The sequence below is a fragment of the Ciconia boyciana genome, chromosome 4 (genome assembly GCF_034638445.1).
Source record: "Ciconia boyciana chromosome 4, ASM3463844v1, whole genome shotgun sequence".
Classification (NCBI taxonomy): Eukaryota; Metazoa; Chordata; class Aves; order Ciconiiformes; family Ciconiidae; genus Ciconia; species Ciconia boyciana.
In genome coordinates, this window is record NC_132937.1 from 25801307 (window position 1) to 25824181 (window position 22875).

Genomic DNA, 22875 nt, shown 5'->3' on the forward strand with positions numbered 1-22875 from the left:
ACCTTCTGGATAAAAGAGGCAACAGGACAGCACCATCAGGAAAATCCATTCTGTTAAAAAAAAAAAAAAACCACACAAAAAACTGGGAAAGAACCATATGTAGCGTTACCTTAAAAAAAGAGAAAGATCCATTTAAGTTAACTTGTTTTGAAACACTACTGGCCCACACGTTTATGTCTGGTTTTCAAACCTTTAGCCCAGCCTTACTGGTGGCCAGGTTATACCCATGTCTGGATCTGCCCAGCTCTCCAGTGGCTGTGGCACTAGCGAGCATCCACGCAGCACTACCCGGAGTCCCAACAGGCCACCGGTGCTCCCCCGGCTCGCTTGTGCGGGTACGCAGCCCACCAGACGAGGAAGCCCAACAAATCGAAAAAAAGCCTCCACTGATTCCTCGAGCAAATGGTCACTGGGCAAAGGAGGTGCCTTTTTAAACTTGGCTTTGGCAACTATTACTGTCAGAAAAGCACTCAGACAAATAATCAATTGGTTAGTCAGCCCAAAGCTGCCTCCTAATCAATAGGATAAACTGCGGCACACAACACGAATGTAGAATACAGTAAATGCTGAAAAGGGAAAAAACCATGCTCTGAGAAACTATACATCTGTTACAGTACTACAGCAGCTCTGGAGATTTCAGTGTCACAGTAATTTGGATTGGAAGGGACATCGCTAGTCAAAGCTCCTGCTCCCACGGGGTCAACGCTGACTTCAGACCCGCTGGCCTGGGGCTCCATCCAGCGGGGTCTTCAAAAGCGACTCCTCAACCTCTCTGCCCCAGTGCTGAACGGTACTACAGACTGAGGAACAGATGCACAAAGAGATACATGGCAGGTAAAACATTCTGGGCTTACTAAAGGTAGCACTGCACAAAGCCAACAGAGCATATTTCCTTGAGGAGTTGAAAAAAAAATTGCTGCACAAAGTGTATGTTGTACCTCTTACTCATCAAGGCTTCAGTGAAGTGACAACGATGCTGCACAGCGAAGACTACTGTTAGTTAAACAGCCGGTTATGGGCACAGCCAGAAAGAATCTTGTGAGGAAGGAGAAGCACCCGTGGTACTCTAAGGCTGCTGATACCCTAGGAATATCTACTTTTTAATGAGAATGCTCTTGGACTTGTCTCCTACAAGCCTCTTATCAACCATTATCGGTTAGAAGAGGATTAGTACCAGAACTGTGGGCGAGAAGTAGCACAAGATCTGGCCAAGGAGATGACAATACAGCAGAAGAAAGCCCTCCTGCTGGGTAAGACCATGAGGTTCAGAGGCAGGAAGGCACTACCAATGGAGAAGGCAGGAAACAAGACTCATCCGACTTACTGTGCTATCTAATAAGCGTCTGCTCAAACAGCGAGTACCGGTGAGTCAGCGTGAAGGACAGGGTCAGGACACAGGTGTGTCACAGTCTTGTTGAGACCAGCCTACCCTCTAAGGGAAAAAACCTCAAAGCTCCTTCCCACAAGAAACGGAAATGAGAAGTGCCTCCTCAGGCCAAGGCTGCGGGAGCAGGCATTATTCACCCAAAATCCTGTCTGAACTGGCACGTGAATTTTTAGCATTGTGTTTCTTATTTCCTACCTGACCTCCAAGAGTTGACTTTTTTCTATAGACACTGGAAACAAAGAATAAAATATTAAGTGACAAGACTTGACCAGACGGAACAGAAACAAAATCAACAGAGAGCAAGGATGAAAATAAAGGTCTTTCTCCCACCCATCCAACCACACACCTCCACCCCTAATCCGAGACAACCGCAGGACTGCATGACTGCATCGCAGGCCAATTTAACTAACAGCAGAAAGCTAACCTGTCCTAAACTGTGATTTATTTTTAATCCTTTTTGGCTAAACTGCACCAATTTACCTTGACAGCGGAAGACTGCCAGCACAAACAGCAGGGAGGGGTCACAGCTGGAGCTAAGGAAGGGTAAGGGGAAAGCAAAGCCATCCATCCTCCCCACTTAAGCTGCAACGAGATGTTAATTTAGCTCCTCTGATGTACAAAAAATAAATCACAACTTAAGAGCAACCATTTTCGTCATAGTTGGTGAATGTCTCCTAACCATAAGGAAAATGCTACTATTCAGGCAGTAACTTGATAAGATTCAAGAAGTTTCCACAAGTTTAGATAAGTAACTGTACCTCCACAATGCCTAGACTGTTTGTGCTGGGTTTAAATAGATTTGTAGCCATTAAAAATGGTAAAATTCCCTACTCAGTACAATGCAATGTATAGTCCTGATGTACTACTTAAAAATACAATACGTAGCCTTTGGCATTCCAAAAAGAAAAATGATAAATAATTGGAAAACTGCCCCAAATGTTCTAGATACTTAGTACATGGAGTGTTTCAAAGTTCACCAAATGCCACTGCAGGCACCAATAAAGCTATGCCTGAGGATATGCAACGTAAGCAGTGTAGCGGCTCCCCACCACGGCACACACCTCCTCAGCTGCCCGCTCCCTGTCCTCCTGAATCAGCTTCCTCAGCCAGGGCAGGGAAGTTCACCCTCTCCTCAAGTGTCTATCTACCAAGTGTTAACTTTAACACTAAGACTGCATTTTAAACAAGAGAGGGAAAAAAAAGCATGTACAAACAGAGCCAGGGAGGAGAGCCCAGTAATACTGAGACTTTAAACAATGACAACATTACCACAGCTCTAGAATGAAATTGCATATACGCCATTTATGTAGTCCATACAATCTACAGCTATCATTTAGTTCACTAAAGCAAGACTTGTCCAAAACAGAGTATTTTCAAATTCTTTTGGCTCAATACTTATAACCAATGGCTAAGCCAATATTTTATAATGCATATAGCATCATCTTACTGAGAACAGAGGTTAAGCAAGTACATCGCTGCTTGCTCCTTCAAAAGCAGCCATTCTGGTGCCTTGTTAGTAAGGCTAAATCAGCCCGAGCAGAAAGCACAGCCGCATGGTTCTGTCCAGACACCATGTGTCCCTCTCACCACTCCCGTCACCACAAACGCCACCACAGGCAAGCTCAAGAAACTTTTATTTTCTCCGCTTGTTTGCTAGGGAGTTTGTCCATTTAACATTTCCAGGAGGCTACAGATGAGCTGTCTGTAGACAAAGTCACCACTGGATTCTAGCCAAAGCTTTGAATTCATCGGATCAAAACAGCCAACTTGATAGCTCACGGCCACCAAACAGTCCTGCTCTCCCTTCTTCACACACACCCTCCACCACTCCTGCCACATACCTCGGACTCTCATCACCTCTCTGGCAGCTACTGCAATTCAACAGCCCAGCAACGAGATGGGCAGCTGTCTGCAAATTACCAATTTGTACTGGTTCACGGAAGGTCCCGAGACGCACAAGAGAAAGCAGGGCCTCCCTTTCAGCAGTGCAAATCCCCTAGATTCGGATCAGCTGCTCAGGAAGCCATCCCCTAGTACCAGCAGCCTCGACTCCCGCCGCTCAACAGAGGTGGAGCACATGCTCTGCCGTAACGCTCAGCCACCGGTCCCACGCAGCGACTCCCAGGTGGCAGCGAGATAAAAGTAGCCCAAGGTCCACACCACAGCCAGCCGTGCCTGCCCCAGCCTCCCCAGCAGCAGGAAACCAGGGCAAGGAGGGAGCCACAGCATACAGCCCAGCGCGTTACACCGTACCCATAAATCCAGATTTCAGTTCATTTCAAAAAATTGGGCTAAAGGACCTCTTACAGGAGCAGCCAATTTGGCTTCGTTTCCAGATGCCTGTGCTGTCTCCATCACTGATGGCCTCAGCCTGGCCTCCTCCTCCCCACCGCAAAACCCGACACTTCTCTTCCACACCAGAACCTGCGGAGACTTGATCTTCCTCCACTTGGCGCACAGCTAGCACGCTGGGACCACCTGGTCGCCTCCCCTCCACCAGTTCCTCGCCACAATGGGGAATTAGCTTTTCTAACACCTTCAGACTTTGCCATTTGACAGTTGTGTGAGGACTGAAAAGGTTTACAAATAATTTTGATTTTAGTAGCATATCCAAGCGACGCTCCACGATTTAGTAGACACACAATGTCAGACGTGATCAGAGACGATCTCTGTGACCCTACAAGGCCACACATCGAAACCTCTGCAAGAGGTGCAATACACACCTCAAAGCTTTGAGGCTTTCTGACCAGTTGGGCAATGACAGCAGCTTTCCAGCGATCCCCACGTAAAACTGACAAACAGATCCAGCTCTGCTTCATGGACAACTGGGTGGCAGCACCCGGGGAAGCCGTTCGTTCACCTCGCTCCAGAGCAGACCTAGTTCAGCCCGCAAGTCCCACCGCAACGCTGCTCACATCTGGTAGCTACTCCAGAACAGCCTGCAACTTTTGTGGCCTTAGGGGCAGAAGTTGGTATTACAGAGCCACGCAATCTATTGGCCCTTTCCAATTTAAGTTCTAGAGATCTGTATTACCTAGGGAAGTATGCATGTAAATATGAAAAACCAGAAGGACACAAAAAGACATCCTTTAACTCATAGGTGTAGACATACCAGCCAAAGGTACAACTGGGCCAGCAAATGGCTTCTTATCCTGACTGAAAGCAAACACTAAAGAGAATAAGATATAGGCAAAGACCTGGCAACATCAAAATGGTATTACCTCCTAGCTTCCAAGGACTTAAGGCTCAAGGACCTTTCAGAGACGGAACCTGTATCTCTGAATTCAAAACCAAGAAAGTGAGGCAATCTGTTTGCAATAGAAAGTCACTCTTTCATTTTCATTTAGGTTTTTTTTTTACTATTCTTTCTTTTTGGACACAGCAGAATCAGGATCTGATGACTGCAAGACCATGGATTCCATGACACGCTGGCCAGAATACCTTACCACTAGCTGGCCATAAGGAGGGGTAGCGCAAACTTATAAAATCAGCCACTATTTTTTTTTTTTTTTAAATAAATGGGCATTTATTAAGTTGGTTCAAACAAACAGACAAAAAAGTGAGTGAAATGTCTCTGCTTTCATTTAGCAGAAGAAATGAAGCAAGATTTCATACAGACCCACCAACAGCTAGGAAGGAAAGAAGTCAGGCTGGTGTTCAGCAGGAAAAAAAAAAAATACTGAGAACGTGAAACAACATCACTATTGTAATTTCTCAATGATTAAAAAGTTGAATAATTTCGTTGACTTATTTCAAAAGTTGGTGACAGTTTACGGAAGTTACTCCACAGCATGAAGGAGACCCGATATTCTGTCTCTCATTAGAGAAACTGGACAAATAGATAGAGGAGGAGGACAGCAAGCAGAGGCACAAAACCAAAAAAATTCCTTTGGCTCTCCTCCCTTCACCTTATCCCAAAAAGCTTCTTCCTTGCTGTTAGTTTATCTTCCAGATCACTTCATTCTTGGAAGATAAAATGCTTCTTCATCCTCTGAAGACCTCAAGCACAACCACAGCCCGCCCCTTAGGCATGGGGGAACAGAAGAGCAAAGCACCGTTTGAGCTGCAGTGACCACCTTGCGTGCACAGGGACACCAACCAAGGCTTACGGAGCAGCATGCTCAAGAGCTCACGTCCAGTCTCACCGGGAAGAGGCCAGAAGCAGAGTTCTTCCCCACCACACCAGTTACCAGATAGACAGTCGATGAGGAAGTCATCCCAGGACGCCTTCTACCGAGAGTTATTCATCACTCCCATCTCTCCAAAATCCTGCCATGAACGCAGGGTGATCATCTACATAAAGATGCTTAAAAAGAGTAAGACTTTGAGCTGCTTTCAATTAAAAACAAACACAGAAAAGCACAGATTATATGAACATACTTCCATCCTCAAGCCAGGCTTACTCAAAACTAGGAACTGCCAAAGGAGAGAGGACGGCATGACTGTGCACTGTTCTGAGCAATTCTGCTCTTCTCCAGCAGATAAACTACATTAAAAAAAGAAAACCTGTCTTGAGTTGGCGTGACACCAATAAGACAACACTAATCCATGCAGTTAGGCACAAAAATAAGGTACTACAGCTTAATTGCAAAGCACAACTCATTCATGGAGTTACTCCTCATATCCTGCCGGTGTTCTCAGAATTGTAGATATTTCTTTTGATTACAGGCAAGGTTCCTAATTCCTAGAAATCAGGGTACTGACAAGTATCTACATCCTGCCGGTGCACAGGAATTACGGTTAAAAGGATGGAGGGAGGAAAAAACGAACAATTACAAATATACACATTGAGTTTGTTGCCCAGTCAAGGCATCATCTGGAAGACAGACATTTCATAACACATTTCAAGAATCAAGTTTTTGGATTTGTTTTGTTGGGGCTTTGGGTTGTTTGGGGGGGGGAGGGGGGAGGTGCGGTTTAAACTATTTTAACTGCAGTTAGCTTCCAGACCTGTGCAATTTAACCACATCTCTTATTTTAAAATTAATTACTAGTTAATTGCCGCTTCTTTGCGGAAGACAATCCCTTTCCTAAGGTTTTGGTTTTCTTCCTTCTTTATGGGAGGGGAGAGGAAAAGACGGAGGGAGCAGGGGAAGGGAGCACTCCAGCATTAGGAACTCGGCAGTTTAAGAACCCCGTGCTCAAAAAAGTTGGCATGACAGCAGGTTAAGCACTTTTGAAAGCTACGGTTCTAGTAGTCCTGGCTGAAGGTAAAACCCCGGGCAGGTTTTAACAGTGAAATGGCAGCAGCTCGAGTCCCAAGCTGAGCTGCGCACGCCAGCAGTAAAACCACATTCCTTTCCCCCGGTGCGCAAGGCGAAGTCACCCAACCTGCCACTGCATTCTTACCCAGCTTACTGAAAATAACAGGGTGTTTACAAGATTACACTTCATTTCTTTCTAAAAGGGGACAGAGCTGCCTAGCAGCATTTCTTTTACTGCTACAGTAAAACTCTCATATTCAACACAATTAAAACAAACATCTAAGAAGTAGGAGCGAAAGCAAAAGATGAAGAAATTTATGGAAGTCAGTGAGATTTTCTCTGTTCACTGACACCAAAATTTACAAAACTATAACTAAATCAAGCTACTTCTGCACATTGATATTGCATCTACGACTTTTTATTGACTGAAGCTGTTAGATAATCCATCCCTCACTGCTATTAAAAGGCCTAGAGGTTTCCAGCTCGCTCAGAAAAGTCCCAGTTTATATGCCACAGAGTTTAATTAAGCAAGAGGTCTTGGCCCCACATAATCCTCTGGACTAAGAGGTTGTCAATTTAGCCTGATTCAGCTGAAATCAGTGAGCTGCCAAACAGGCTGCATCTACACCAGATCTTGCGACACCAGCACACAGCTGCTTCACGTAGCCCCCGCCGCAGACGCCTCGTTTCAGCTCCATGCAGCATTACCCACAATACGACATGAACGAAGACAACAGCACCGAGTCCCACAACCTCTGATGTGGCCTCTGGATCTTACAGCACCTGTGGAGACAGTCCATCTTGCATAATGAGCTGTATTTGGTTTAGAAAGGATAAATGTTATAACCCCCTGAACCTCTCATTGTCCGAAGACGCAACTCCAACCTAGAAGCTGCAGTGGGGCACTCTTTCCTCCCATAACATCCTAAGATATTAATTTTATTCCCTTCTGAAAGGCAAGCTCATTTGGCACTCATATCGTGCCTGGTCATATTTTCAAAACAAAACAAAAAAAACCCTATTAGAGATTAATTAAACGTAACTCAGAGCGAAAGCGGTGCCCCTGAGATCGAGGAGACTGCTGTGGCAGCAGAAAGGTTGTGCTCCGCAGGCGTGGGGCTCACAGTCCATGTTTACTCCCTGGGACAATGGTACCTGTGCAGAAACAGATGATAACCTTGCGTTCACATTTACCATTACACAGTGCCCTCCAACGGCCAGCCCATAACACGGGTCTGGAAAGCACGAAGCCCAGCGAGCTGCTGATCGTCCCTTCCCCAAGAACAGCGTTTGGGCAGCAATGGAAGCAGCGGCCGAACTACCCGCAGCACCCTCCCTCGCAAGGTGTAAGATAACCCACTCCCTTTGCAAGAGAGCAGGGGCGGAGGAGAGACAGAGCTATCTCCGACGGGACGTATGTATAAAACCAAAACCTCTTCACCCCCTCAGACCCACGCTTTAATACAAACCACCTTAAATGTCTTTACATTAATTTTACATTAAAACTAGAATTTACTTAGTGTTAGTACCAGTGGCCAAAAATATGCTGGTAACTCACTAAAAGCAGGTTTAAAATGCAAGCTTTTATAAAAATCTATTGACCTACTGAGAACCACAGCCTATTCATTTTGTTATTATGCCACAACAAGTAGATATGCAAGCCCTTTCATTTATGAAATGCTTCCTTATCTGGACTTTTTAATCATCATTTAAAGTTTTACGTGGTATCCCTGGGAAGCCAATGCACTTAGAATCTATAAAACGAATTCAGATTTTTTTTTTCCACTTAAAAAGTTATTTAAATAAGTTACTATTCTGAATTGCTTATTACCAAGACCCTGTGTCACTGCTGTGGCCAAGGGAGGCCCCTGCTCACACTCCGATGAGAGAGTTAGGCTTTCATATAGCCAGAGGACTCGGAGCAGAAACAACAGACCTCTCTTTCTAAAGAGCCTGTTCACAGCGCTGTTCACGAAAGCTGTACCTTCTCAGGAACTCAAGGTGGTTTTCTACATAAAAGCCTCCAGCTTCACGTAAGCTGCGGGCTGAGCTGGAGCTAGCGGAGCCGGAGGATGCACCCAGAAGCAGGCTGGCCCTGCACGCCGCTCCGCCCGTTTTCCACCTTACCACTGGGATTTGGCAGCGCTCGACAAGGAACCACGACTGCCTACGAGTTGCTTCTCCGGCACGTCACCCACAGCGATGCCCCGTGCCCTTTGAAAGGTGGTCATCCATCCAGCGCTCTTCCCGTCCTCCCTCCGGGCCTCCCGAGCTGCTCCCAGAGCCGAGGTGGGAACCAGCACAACGAGGGGACAGAGCGTAAGAGCCCTCCCAGACGCCAGGGTGGCAGCGGCCCGGGGGGGACAGCCTGGGCTGAGAAACCTCTGGCCGTGCAACTGCGGCGCAGAAGCGGGGCGAGCAGCTAGAGACAGTTTTACCATTGAGGCAACGTATCGGGAAACACCTTAAATCTAATTACAACCACCTAGAACACAGACTTCCCCCAACAACTCACCATCGTGCTTATTTCAAAAACTTATGGTTTGCTTAAAATGCAAAGTACGGAAGTCCAACACTCAACTCCACTGTGTCACTGCTTTGTCATTGAGTCAAGTGGGGGAGGAAAAATTGAAGCCTTTTTTCTCGGTAATAAATCGAGTTAATCGGTAAGCAGCGCGGTAATAAGGTGTTCCTTCAGTAAGGTATTCCCTCGCAGCCCCATCTCATGGACGGCACCAATACATAGGCAGACGAACTTCATGGCGTGACATTCAAGCACAGGGAAAGAGACACCTCAAGGGGGACCATTCCAGAGCAACAAATCCATCAGGAACACGTAAACACAAGACCCAAAAGCCAGCTTCCCGCGTGCCTCCCTTTGAAACAGCCTGCCCAAAAAGAGACGGTTTATCCACGGTACTGCAGCCACGTGCCTTGTCGCCTCACGGCCCAAGCTGTACTTCACCATGACATCAGTGTGGCAAATCTTATTTTTGTTCTTTACCCTGATGCCAGATAAAGCACAGGTAAGCCTACGCTTTACAGGAATTCATCCCATCCACAGGTACCATTTCCATCATACCTGAAAACGGTTTTTGCTTGTATCTACCAAAAGCGTGTCCCACTGAAGCAGAGTGCCGCTGAGGCTCCTGAGGCCTTGAAATCCTTCAGGGGTCATTCCTCACACACCACGCTCTGCCCAGGACGGTACACAGGAATGAAGACGAGAAAAAAAGGTTAAGCTGCAGTGACTATATCCCGAACTATTTATTTTAAGGCATATGCAATTATACCTCATGCATCAAGATATTTTCATGAACATAAGCTCCCTTCTGACACTTTCTAATGCGTGGCAAAATGTCATCTCAGTAGGAAGCTTGTAATTTCAGTTTGTTCCATCACAAGGCATGGAAGTTGAACAGAACTTGAAAAGAGAAGAATGCTGGAATTGGAGAAAGCAGTTTCACGCATGAACCTCTTTTTTGCCTGTATTTTCAAATATAAAAAGATACTCCTTCTTCAAGGATCTTTTTCTGAAGACACGTTATTTATTCAACCAAATGAGACACAAGGAGCTGCAAGATTTTCTTCCACCCAAGCACATGGAGAAAGTGGAAGGGAATGCTTGTGGAAACGGCCGTTTTGTTTCGGCCACGTTCCATTCCATGACTCTGAAGAAACCCAAACTGAAATGAATGAGAGGTGTACTTCTCTAAGGGACATATTATTTCCTTTCTTGTTGGGGGGGGTGGGAATAAAGATGACTAAAAAGTAAATTAAGTTTATGAGATCACTCCATTAATTCCTGAAAATCAACGGCCCTGAGGCGTTCAGCGGTTCAGGAACTCCCTAAACAAACGAAGCCTGGAAGCTGGGGGAAATCGCTTGCGTCACTTGGGACGGAGCTTCCAGTTTCGCTCCCTTTCTCTCCACTCCCGAGACCCGTCACCGTTAACAACGGGAGCGTTTAACAGTCAGCCGTCTCGCCATCCGGGCGTGCACGATGGATACACAGCTGCGGCTGGGAGGAGGAGCGCTCTACATAGGAACACCAGCATTTTCAGCTACTAAGGGTGTAAGTTTTTAAATATACTTGTATTTAAAGATTGCATGAGAGCACCTAAGCTTCCAGTAGCCTATGCCAATATTATCTTGCAGAATTGCAGACTGGCTGAGGTTGGCAGGGACCTCTGGAGGTCGTCTGGCCCACCTCCCCGCTCGAGCTGGGGCCGGTTGCCCAGGACCACATCCAGATGGCTTCTGAGTAGCTCCAAGGAGGGAGACTCCAGCACCTCCCCGGGCAACCTGTGCCTGTGCTAAAGTCACCCTCACGCTGAAAAATTCGTACAAAGTTAATTTGATTTACAGCTGATTTTAAGGAATAGATTAATCTAAAATTTTTTATAGCTCATATTTACAAAGAGGCAGATTTACGAAAACAACATTTGAAGAAAAACGTTGCCTGACAGTGGCTAAATGCAAGGGTTGGCTTGTCATCTGTGACTCAGTAAATCCCTAAACTACCAAGTGTCTTAACGCCTATCAGAGTATTTGAACAAAATAAGAACAGATGTTCATATTGAAGGTATCCACTGAGAATTATAGCTATTTACAGAGATTAATGTAGGCACAAACTCTGCAAACACTTAAGCATATGCTTAATTTAAGACATGAAGTAGGCCTCCTGACACGTACGTCTACTGTGCAAGTAAAAGTTAAGCCTATGCTTAATTATTTGTAAGAGATATTGCTATTTTTATGGGAAGCCATTAAGGAAGTCTAGCTTACATTTAAATAAGTCCCTTTTCCAATCAGCAAATGTGCTAGGACAGGTAGTTCTACATGAGACCCACTTAAAACCCTACATGAAACAGTATACAACAGAACTGCAAACTGTATGTCAAACTGAGGTAGGAACAAAGAAAAATTAATAGCCTAAATATGTCCGCATACATGATTCGGCCTCTCAAGACTAGCAAGGAGATTTTGCTTTTCAAAACAAAGAGACAAGTCAAGTCCGAACCAATGCTAATGGGAAGTCATTATCCACAAAAGCCAGCGTGCAATGAAACTGTAAACATACCTGCCTTTCTCAACCACTCTTTAGATTCACCTTTAATGAAGCTCACTTATAGCCGCCTTCCCCAGGGAGATTCTCCTCCTTCAGTGCTTTCCTTTGCCCACACATTTACCACAGACTCGACAACGGTTTAGGCTGTTGGCATATTAAAACTACAGCCCACCGGGCTGCGTAATACCGCCCACGTTCTCCTCCGTGCTCTTCCTCACCCTGTCCCTTTTCCCTCCTTCTTCCACCCTATTTCCATTTGCGGTCTCCTGTCGTATTTTTCCATGATCCCTGTTCTGTGAAGTGTCCAGCACCGTCACGATCTACAGCAACACAGAGAACAAAGAACCGGTCCACCGCTCCTCACAGGCAGCGTGGCTGCAGTCATCACTGCATCTGTGACATGGGACCGTCGTGGGTCATCGCAGAGAGACCGAAGGCTTGCTTTTCCAAGCAGTTCTTTTTCAAACAGCTTGGTTTTACCTCAGGAGGCGAGCGACAGACGCCTCTTCTTACCTGGACCGCCATGCCCACCCTTTGGCAGGCCAGGTCCCTCGGAGCAGCAGGGGACGTGAGCACCGTTACAGCAGCTGCCCTTGCTCTCGTGAGACCCCTTCCACCTCAGAGCCAAGGTGGAGAGCGGGGCGCCGAGCAGCACAGCCAAGAGCTGCGCTCCTCCGTCCAAGGCATTTCTCTGTGTACACGTTTCTCTTTAACATTCTGTGCAAGTACCAGCATACGTCGAGGAAGGAGGCAGGGACAAAAGATATCGGCGAGTACACAACAAAAAAAGCAGCAGCCAGACTCCCCTATTATGTTCTCAGCCACCTATCCGGGACACAGCAGGACGGCGCAGGGGCTGGCCTTTCCCTCACAGATCACACTCCCCAATATACTCAAAACCACGGAAGCATGTAACCGCCACCAATCAAGTGTTCTGGGGTGCCCGCGTTGGGACAGCAAGCCCCGCTGGCCTAGCTGTTCCTTCGGCCCAGACAGGCCCTCCAGCGCTCCGGGAGCAGGCAGGACCACCGCAGATCGCTCGGCAGCGGGCCCGGGTCCCCTGAAGGGTCGGCGACACAGAGGCGTTCCTGCACACGGGAGCCGGCCGGAGCGAGCCGCTCGGGGGACTCCTGCAGCCTCGGCTGCTGCCAGCTAGGCTTGTGAGCTCGACATGAAGGCTTATGAAAACAACCCAGGGAGGAAAGGATTCTCCTCCGATTTTGTGCTTGCTACCTCAAGCGCCCAAGGCTCTTGCAACGCGCTCTCTTCTCCCCTACCTGCACACACACATGCAACATTTTAAATCAGACTGTGCTCATAGCCTCATAAATCAACAAAAGCAGAACTAACCACCCCCCTTTATAAAAACACCCACTCCAGCCAAAGAACCTCCTTTCCAATTGGAATTAAAGGGTACAATCATCTAGGTTTGGTGCCATACAAATACAACAGGTAGTAAAACTGTCTGGCAGCTTCTACAGTCAGAAGATTGTTTTTATGCCGGTTTCTTCTACACCACAAACACAATGACAGAGAGCCCTTCGTGTTTAGTGCCATAAAAGCGGATGTAACATTGTCATAATTATTATTACTCACTCCTGTAACAATACAACCTGGGCAAGCAATATGCCTGATGCTAACTTGCTACACTGAAATCACTGAACAGTAGCAGCGCTTGCCCCTTTCCTGATGCTTTCTTACAGTGCCTGCTAAGAAAAAGGAGTACCCCACCGAGGCAATGAAATAAAGAGAGCATTAACTGCAGCTCCTACCAGTCACGTAAGAGAAAATGGACTGCTCTGCTTATGCATATTGAATTTGTTAGCACTGCATACGGTTCTGCAGACGGCATCAGTTGACAAAGCCTGAACGCGGTGATTAGTTATCACGAGTCCTACCTAGTTTACCACCTGCGTTAGGCACCAGGCTGCCTTTGACACCGGCTCCCCGGCACCACACGGGGCGGGGGACCGGCGGGCTCGGCCGCGCAGCTCCTTCGCCTCAAAGCCGAGCTACCGCTCCCCCAGCCCCCGGCTTCTCCCGGGGACCCCGGCAGAGCCCGCTCCCCGCGCCGGGCGGCGAGGCCGCGGCTGCCGCCCACCTACGCCATCGCCAGCCCCGGCTCTTTGTTCGCCGCCAGCCCCCGTCCGAGCCGCGCGCCGGGGCGAGAGGCGGCGGGGGGATCCGGCCACGGCCCGGGACACGCTCCGCGGCGGGGACGGCGCACCGGCCGCCGGGACCCCTCGGGAGCCCGCTCCCGGGCCCCGCGGCAAAGCGTCCCGGTCCGCCCAGGGGGCTCCAGCCGCCCCCCGCAGCGGAGGCGCCGCCCATCCCCGGCCCCCTGCGGGCGGCGGCCGCGGGGCCCCGGGACGGCGCAGGGCGGGCGGACGCACCTGCCGGGGCCGCGGCTGCCGGCGCTCACCGGCACCGGGCGCCCCGCGGACCCGCCGCCACGTCTCCCCGCCCCCGGTCGCCGCCAGCAGCGCTGCCGGGCGGGGGCGCGGAGCCCCGCGGGAGCGGGGCGGGCCCGCCGGGCGCCTTCCCGGACCGACCCTCGACCTTCGCCCGGCCGGCGGGGCTGCCCGCCGGCACCGGCTGCTCGCAGCCCCCCCCCCCCCCACCCCTCCGCCGACGCGGCTAATGGCGATGGGGCGGCCGGGCGAGGGGCGCCTGTCACCCCGCGGCGGGCGGGGCTCCCCGCACCCCGCCGCACTCGGGCACGGGCGCGCACACGTGCGCGGGCAGCGCGGGCACGGGCACACGGGCACGCTACCGCCCCCGGCCCGGCCCCAGGGTGGCCGCGGCCCAGACCCCCCGCGGGGACTCCGAGCCGCCCCCCCGCCCCGACCCACCTCGTCCTCGGAGAGCCCGTAGACCGGCTCCACCGCCGCGGTCGCCATGGAGCCGCTGCGCGGGGCGTCCCGCTCGACGCCGCTCCCGCCCGGCCGCGCCCGGGGGCTTCACGGGGGCGCCGCCGGCCCGGCCCAGGTGAGCCGCCCGCCGCCGCCTCCTCCTGCTGCCGCCGCTGCTCCTCGCCCGCGGGCGGCGGAAGGCGGCCGCCGGGAGCCGAGCGCCGGCGGGAAGGGGCCGGGGGCGGTGCTGCCCGGGACCGCCGCTCGGGGGCGGCGCTGGGGCCCGCCCGCGCTGCCGCCGGCAGCTGAGGCGCACCGCGGCCGCAGGAACGCGCCCTCCCCGCGGCGGGGAGCCCCGGCGGCGGCGGCGGCGGCCCGGTGGGGCGGGGAGAGGGCTGGGCAGGCCCAATGGCGGAGGCGGCTGGCGGAGGCGGCTGCCGGGGGCGGGCGGCCCCGCCGGGCCGGGCTGATTCGCTGCCGCCCTCCCCCCGCCCCGCCGGCCGCCGCGCGGGAGGGGGAGGAAGGGCGAGGAGCGGCACAAAGCGCGGGGGGCGGCGCGCCCCGCCCCGGGGCTGCGGGCGACGGGCGGCGCTTTGCTCCCCTCCGCTCCGCTCCGCTCCTCACCTCATCTCCCTCCCCTCCCCCGCGCCGGCCGCCGCGGCGGGAGCGGGCGCGCGGAGCGGGCGCCCCCCGGCGGGCGGGAGCGGCGCCGCCGGGCCTGTGGGGCGGGGCCGCGGCCGGAGCGCGGGCGGCGCTGCGGGGGGCGGCGGCGGGCGGCGGGAGCGCCGTGCCCCGGGCGCTCGGGCGCGGAGGAGGCGGGCGGTGCGAGGCCCCGACTCGGCCGCCGAGCTGCAGCTGCGCGGGGTGGGGCCCCCGAGGAGCTCCGCACCTCGGCCCCGCGGGGAGCGGCGCGGAGGAGGCTGAGGTGCCGTTACTCGGCCTCGGCTGGCGGCGGGCGTCACCGGAGTTCGCGCGTCTTCCGCCGCCGCTGCTCAGCTCCCCGCGCCCGGGCGCAGCGGGGAGCCCGAGGGGCCGGGCTGGGTCTCTCGCAGCGGTGCGGGCCCGGTGCGGGTCGGCGGGCGCGGTGGGGAGGAGACAGCTCCCCCGGGGTCCCGCTCCATCCCGGCCCGTTACCGGGGGGCGGGCGTCTCGTGTCCGCTTGTGCCACTGCTTGGAAACGAGTCCTCCCGCTGGCGAGGGGGCAAGGACGGCGCGGGGGTTCTGTCACCGGAGGGGGTTCTGTCACCCGCCCCAACAGCCCAAGCGAGAGCCGCCCGGGAGGGGCCGTTTTCCCGCTTCCCAGGCCCCTCACCGCTGGGCAGCCCCGCGCGGGCCTGTCCGCGCTCCGCCTCGGGCGCTGTAACCGGGACACAACCGCCCGGGAACGGCTCGGGGGCCGGGAAGGTGCTCGGAAGAGGAAGGCGTCGATGGAAACCAGCGCTTCTGCGGTTTTCGCCGCTCGCCGTCACCCTGCGGGGACCCGCGGCCGTGCGCAGGGCACGGCGGGCGCTGCGCTGGGCCCCGCGGCGGCACCCGGGGCCCCCCCGGGTCACCGCGCTGTCGCCGCGCTCCCCGGGGCCGAGCCGGCGGGGCCGGGCGCTGCCTTCCCGCGGCGCGAGTGGGGACAGCGCCGCGGTGGGGGCTGGTGCCAGGCTGCGCGGGCAGCGCTCGCAGGCTTGGGGATTTTGGCGAGAAATGCCAGCCAGCACGGGGGCAGCAGGAGAAGAGCAAAAGCTGCCCGCAGATCTCTCGAGCGGTGGCTGCTACTCCCCGTAGCTCCTTCATCGCTTAGCGTCGTGCTTTTTAAGGAAGCCAAATATTCTGGGCGTTTGGAGCGAGGTTACTTCTGGGCAAAATCAAGACACGCTTCAGCTCTGAATGACTTCCTTATTTGAGTTCTGCTCCCTCCTTAATTGGCTCCCGTCCCCTCCCCAGCCCTGCCCCGCCCTACGCTAATCTCTCATTTATCGCCTGCTATCTTTTGGCGATGCGATAGTACTTAAGTAGAGGCTAATGAGCTATAATTTACATGAAAGCTGTTCTCAAACGCATTTATGCTTTTACAGGGCAACAACTGATTTCTGCTATGTTTACCTTGAAGTACGCAACGCACCGATAAAGCCACGTAGAGCCAATGACACGGGAAAAATCTTCTGTCGCCACACCACAAAACAAGGCTGCCCTTGACGCTTCAGCAAGAGGGACGCAACAGCCCGCGCTGCCTGCAGCTTCGCCAGCCTGGAGCAGCGCTGAACTCGGCGGCTTGGTGCGCGGCCTGGCTCAGGAAGGCAAAGGGAAACCAACCGCGGTTTACGGGGATCGGGCTCTACATCGGGCTCCGAGCTGTGGCAGCACAGAAACTCGGCTCGGCTCCTGTTACCCGTCTGTCCTGTTCAGCAGACTCTAGCGAAGCACTGGGGACGTCCAGTATGAGGAATATGGCAAATGACTGGGGGACAGTAGCCCCTGAAACTGGCCGATCGCAAACAGAAAATGATCACGATGGCCCGGTAACTATTTTCCCCTTACCGTGTTTTTACAGCAAAGGGTACGTTGGCCACTAACAAAAAGCCATCACTAGAGGAGCTTTCAACCAACTGCTTGGCAGACGCACACACCTCTGAATGTTCAGATATCATCTTACACCTGTTTTCTGCTCCACAGGGCCGAGGGGAAAGGGAAATAGGAGATCCCTTTTTCTGGAGGGATTCCACGAGCAGTCCGTAAGCCAGAAAGTTTTTTTCCAGCCTTTATGAAAGCTCTTCCTGGGAAAGGAAGGATTTGACCTCTGCCCAGACAACAGTGCACAAGAGCTAAAATTGCCGTGTTAAAGTACAGCTTATGAAGGCATTAGCCTTTGTACTCGCATGAACGTCTCCTGGTCGTAAACTACACATGATGTAGTTAATAACTGGCACATCTAGGCAGGGTCTTCCCCAGCACCAGGCTCTGAACCTGCTTGTTTCCCCCTCCTCGGCGGATCTGTCAAGGCATCCCCTTGAGTGGTCCAGTCCAAAGGAGCACCAGGCTCATTCGGCGGTTCTCATGTCAAGATAAATTCGGGTTTAATACTCTTTCTCCTGAGCTCAGCAGATCATTCTCAAATCTGCTTTTTTCCCATGCTTTTCAGTCGCCTACTTTGATTCCTTAGCAGAAGCAGCTACACCACCTCTCACCCCCTGGATGTCACGGAAAGCCAGGATTCTCCCATCCTTCCCTCCCCAAGGGTCTTTCTCTGCAGTTACCTCTGTCTTGCTTTAACTCTTCCTTAAGCTCGCAGCGGGAGCACAAGTCACCTCGGGCTTTCTCAAGAGGCCGCTTCGTCAATAGCCTTCTGTGCCAGTTTGCCGTTACACAAGCCCTGCCTCATCACTGGGGACCCGACCACAAGGCAGAGGGAAACTGAGTCCGGATCATCTGAAGGGCTAGCTCTGGGAAATTCAGGTGATACTTGGATATCTCAAACTGTTTTAAAATATTTTTTTCTGTAGGCAGTTTCATCAGCTCATCTCCCTTCTTTGTGTGCCTGTATCTTCAGGGGTCAGCAGCTGAGCCCGTCAGCTGAGACTGGAAACTGCTGGGAGCCTGGCAGGGGCTATCAGGAATGTTTCTATTTCTGAAGTACAGAATGACAAGGAAATAGGTGACTGTAATTCAGCAACAGTAATGGGACTGTAGTCCAAACGCTGTAAAGCTGGTGATACACGGAAATGTCTGAGTCTGGATCCTTTCTGCAACGCATGACCACAGAGGGTGAGCTCTAGACGCGTGTGCGCTGCCAGGCCGTCTCTGGGCCTCTGAAACCACAGCGAAGGTTCTCACTTCCACGTTAGAGCATTTACGCTGTGGGCTTTGTAAAATCAGATGGCACTCGTGTCAACAGGGTCTCCCCAGGGGACAGCTATGTATGTACAGAAGCTGAATGAAAGGGTCTCTGATGACAGAGCAGAGAATTAGTACTCTCTGCCACTAAGACAGCAACCTTACTGGATTGTAAAGCTTTAGTATTAAATCCGTGATGGAGATTACTTGTTCACGAGGAAATATTACATGCATAATTCCTCTTCAGAATTGTATTTAGAATAGACGGCCCCAGAGAGGGGTAATTCATTTGAGAATGCTGACCTCAAAAATGTCTAGGTGCGACTCAGGTGATTTATAACTGGCCTCTTTATATAACAAAGGCCCATTCATTATTTAAAATTCTCTGAGAAAAAATAGATTAAATATCTATTATGGATGGCAATTCTCAGTTAAAAACTAAGCTTCATACAACTGTGTAAGGGGACGCAGCACTCCCTGGCAGGTATGTACTGGAAGGTGTGACGGGAGGAGTTACTGTACTGGCACAGGCACCTTGCCTCGGGCGGCAATGTGAGGCTGCTGATTCTTCTGAACCTTCGGCAGTGGCCCCAGCCAGATGTGCAGCGCTGCGCCAAACAGGCGAGGGGGTTCCTTTCCGAGCCCAGCTGGTGAGTAGCTTACGGCCTGGGGCTGACGGGCGATATCCCTCGTAATTCCCTTAACCTCATCAGCGTAACAGCAGATGCTACTCCTATTCATAGAGATGCCTAATCCTTTTCTAAATCTCTCAAACCACTTCCTCAGCAATATCCTCCAGCAGCAATGTACCCTGGGCTGACTATACAGATGAATAAAAAAATTGCAGCCCTTTAATGTATGCATGTGCTTGCCGCCCATTCTTTTGCTCATACTAAATAGCTGAATAATGCCAATACATACTTTTCTGTGGAAAAAAGGGAAATACTTTATCTGCTTTCCTGCATGGACTCACAGTCCATTGGCTTTTAACTCTCTCATACGGCAAATAAAAGTCATAAAAATACCTGAACCCGTGCCCATTTTTAGCCTCCAGTCAGTCCTCTTTGAAGGAGATTTGCTCAGGAAATTGTTATAGTTAATGTCTCTTTTTTCCCCTTGGTGTTACAGTGTAAATGCTCAAACATCCTCCAAGTACAACAGGGATTTTTTTCTGCTTCTCAATGCCAAGTGATAGACCGTATTTCACAAAAAAAGGTCTTTTAGTGGGAAGGATCAGACGTATCAGCTCCTGGACTAGCTTGAATTGGCAGGGTACTGCCTTGCAATCCAGCAGTCCACTGTTGGATGATGGACAGGGTCTGCTGAGCAGAAAGGAAACGTAAATAGCATTTTATGTTTTTATCGGGTACCAATGTATATCATGGGAAAATTAAGGTAACAATAAGCTGGCAAACAAGAAAACTTCCCGCTTTGGGTTCAGTATATCCTTAAAGCCCTACTCACGGAGCTCACTCTATCCCAATGTACTAGACCTCTTCCAAACCTCAAGCAGATCTTTTAAATCTCTTCCTCAGAAGGTGTGTGAAAGATTAAGAGGAAGGAGATCAGACATGAAGTGCTCATTTACCGAGGAACACACTCACTCCCTGTCTCTATCAATGACTTTTTTCTGTATGCCCTGAACATAAATTTTGTAATATGCTTTTCTTTTTTTCTGCATCGCACCATCAACATTCGTTTATATCAGACGTATATTTTTGTTTCATTTTTAGCTCGGATTGAAATATAACACTGTACTCTTAACTTTTGTACTAATATTGGTCTTATCCCTTCCTAGGTAATGTTTCTATTTTTCCTTCAATGAATCGATGATACTTGATATCATGGTCTATGAGCTATGAACTCCTCCGGTGTGAGAAAGCTTATAGCCCCATTGCGCTTGAAGTGAGTTCTTTCCAATTACAATTATTATAATAATTACAATTAAAATAAACTCTTTTTTTAGCTTTTAGGTTTTTTATTAATGAGAAAACGTTTATGGAAGGTTTATGACATATTCTGCGATTTTCAAATAGTTGTATCAGATTTAATGAAGTAAGCAGATTTTACTTTTCAATCACTTCAGCTCCACGTTTTACTGCTGCTCGTTTCTAAAGTTCCATTTTTATGGACACAAGGACCAAATTCATCTGACCCAGTCACTCTGGGATCCTTTGATCCCCAACAGAGAGAATCAGGAGCTTTTGAAATGCAATTCATCTCATCATCCTGAAGCAAACATCTGAAAGAAGTCAGATGAATGTTACCATGAAAGTGCCTCTCCCTCTGTTGACTGTAAGAAAGCCCAAGGCAATGCGCTCCAGCAAAGGCACCCACGTCGCAGGCGTCCAGCTGCAGGTGGGAATGGGATCGTCCCTCGCAGGCAGCCTAGATTCACCTGACCCAATTTTCATAATTCTTAAAAACCAAATGCAATAGTTTAAGAACGCATTTCCCTTCACCGTCTTGAAATTTGAGTATGGAGTAGGGAGTATTTTAACTCAACTTCTCAACAAGCAGACGAGCAGCCCTGGTACCTGAACAACAGCTCAGGCAGAGAAAAGCAGAGGCAGAGTGTAAACCCCTTCACTACTGCCAGTGCCTGCCGGAGAACGTTCGTCTCTTGTCATTTAGATTGTGGCACATTAGCAGGCACCAAGGAAATGCACTTGACAGAAAACCTTTCCCTCAGAACTAAGCGGTTGCCAGAGCTGCTTGGCCACGGTTCAGCCAAACGCTTACCTGCTTTGCTAAGCTGAAATGGATTTACGCGTGTGCTTAAGATGAAGCACTTGCTGTATTTCTTTGCTACGTCAGGGCCCCCAAGATTAACTCCTATATTTTTTTACATTAACTTGGAAATATTTCACAAACTATTCTGTATCACTTGCATGTTAAAAGAAGTTAAAACAACACATCTCCTATTAGTAATCCAATCAGGTTCACTATAACGAACAACATAAAAAGAACTAAAAAGATGTTTCAAGCTCTGCCAGTTGTCTTGTGCTGCCAGTATACCTAGAAAACGTCTGTTAGCACCTGAGCAAATCCTTAACGTCAACATCAGGGTCATAGGGAAAATAACTCCTTAAATTTCCAAATTTCAGGAGGCTACTTTGCTGTAAGAGCTCGTCCTGAAGCCATTCTCAGCAGAAGTAATCCAAGTGTGAGTGCAGAGCTCATTTCCTCTGGCTCGCACTTCCAGAGTACGTGTGACACTGTGCTGGCAAGTTACAAACACTGCAGCATGCTGCTTAAACCAGAGCAGGGGAATAACAGCCACAACAGCAAAGCTTGTCTCCGTGCGTTCCTTGGCTGCCCTGCTCCTCGTGCTGGCTGTCACACAGCAGCTCCTCTCCGGACAGAGCCACTGCTCCCAGCCCAGCCGTGACCTCACCCGTGTGATACCACCTTCCCCGGCCTCAGCCCATCCTTCACTTTTTAGCATTTTCATAAGAACACAGGGAAGGAAACCCAAGCATTATGGCTTGGATTGGCAGGCGATGGGTGTCTGTACAGCCCACGCTGGGCTCTCCAGCTGACGTACTGAAGCGAGTCCAGCTGAGGCTGCTGAGGTGATACGGGGCGGGGGCACACAGGGAGGCTGAGGTGATATGGGGCTGGGGAGATAGGGGGCTGAGGTGATACGGGGCTGGGGCACACAGGGGGCTGAGATGATATGGGGCTGGGGCACACGGCGGGGCTGAGATGATATGGGGCTGGGGCACACGGCGGGGCTGAGATGATATGGGGCTGGGGAGATAGGGGGCTGAGGTGATACGGGGCGGGGGCACACAGGGAGGCTGAGGTGATATGGGGCTGGGGCACACAGCGGGGCTGAGGTGATACGGGGCTGGGGCACACAGGGGGCTGAGATGATATGGGGCTGGGGCACACGGCGGGGCTGAGATGATATGGGGCTGGGGCACACGGCGAGGCTGAGAGCCGCGTGTGCTCAGCCTGGAGAGGGCAGGGCTCAGGGGACATCTTACCGCTCGCTACAACTACCTAACACGTGGGCGCAGAGAAGATGCAGCAGACTTCTCAAAGGTCCACAGGGACAGGATGAGAGGTGACGGGGCAAGTTGGAACATGGGAAATTCTGGGTTTGTATGGAAAAAAGTTTTCACCGTGCGGGTGGGTAATCTGGAAGAGGTTGCCCAGACAGGTTGGGGTCCGTCCTCAGAGATATCCCAGACTGGACTGGATGAGGCCCCGGGCAACCTGACACGAGTGCTGCACTCGTGGTCTGCAGCCTCCCGTCCCACCTGCGCGGTTCTGAGTCTGTCACGGAGGAGCTCCCTGGCGTTGTATGGTACCCGTGCATGTCGGCACAATAAAGTACATTAAGTAATGCCTCCTTGCCAAGTCACGCAACAGAACCTAAGTTCGTGCTACTTTCAGGAGAGAGGCAGGAGAAAATTGGCGGTGGGGGGAAAGAAAAAGAGAAACATTAGCCAAGGGAGCTGTATTATATTCATACAAATCCTACAGGAGTCCTCTTTGGGGCCCTCAACAAGCTTGTTGGGACAGATCTTT

General features: G+C 51.2%; 1 protein-coding gene across 3 annotated transcripts in view; it reads right to left on the reverse strand.

Annotated features, from left to right (window-relative positions):
• The window catches only part of NEDD4L (NEDD4 like E3 ubiquitin protein ligase), a 202659-nt gene extending 187542 nt beyond the window's left edge, over nt 1–15117 (reverse strand). For 2 of the 3 annotated variants that reach the window (XM_072858758.1, XM_072858755.1), the window contains exon 1: nt 14515–15117. In XM_072858758.1, the coding sequence (XP_072714859.1) occupies nt 14515–14562 (48 nt within the window). In that variant the 5' untranslated portion in view covers nt 14563–15117. The remainder of the gene's footprint in view (nt 1–14514) is intronic. The other variant, XM_072858759.1, reaches the window with a different exon arrangement.
• Nucleotides 15118–22875: the final 7758 nt, after the last annotated feature.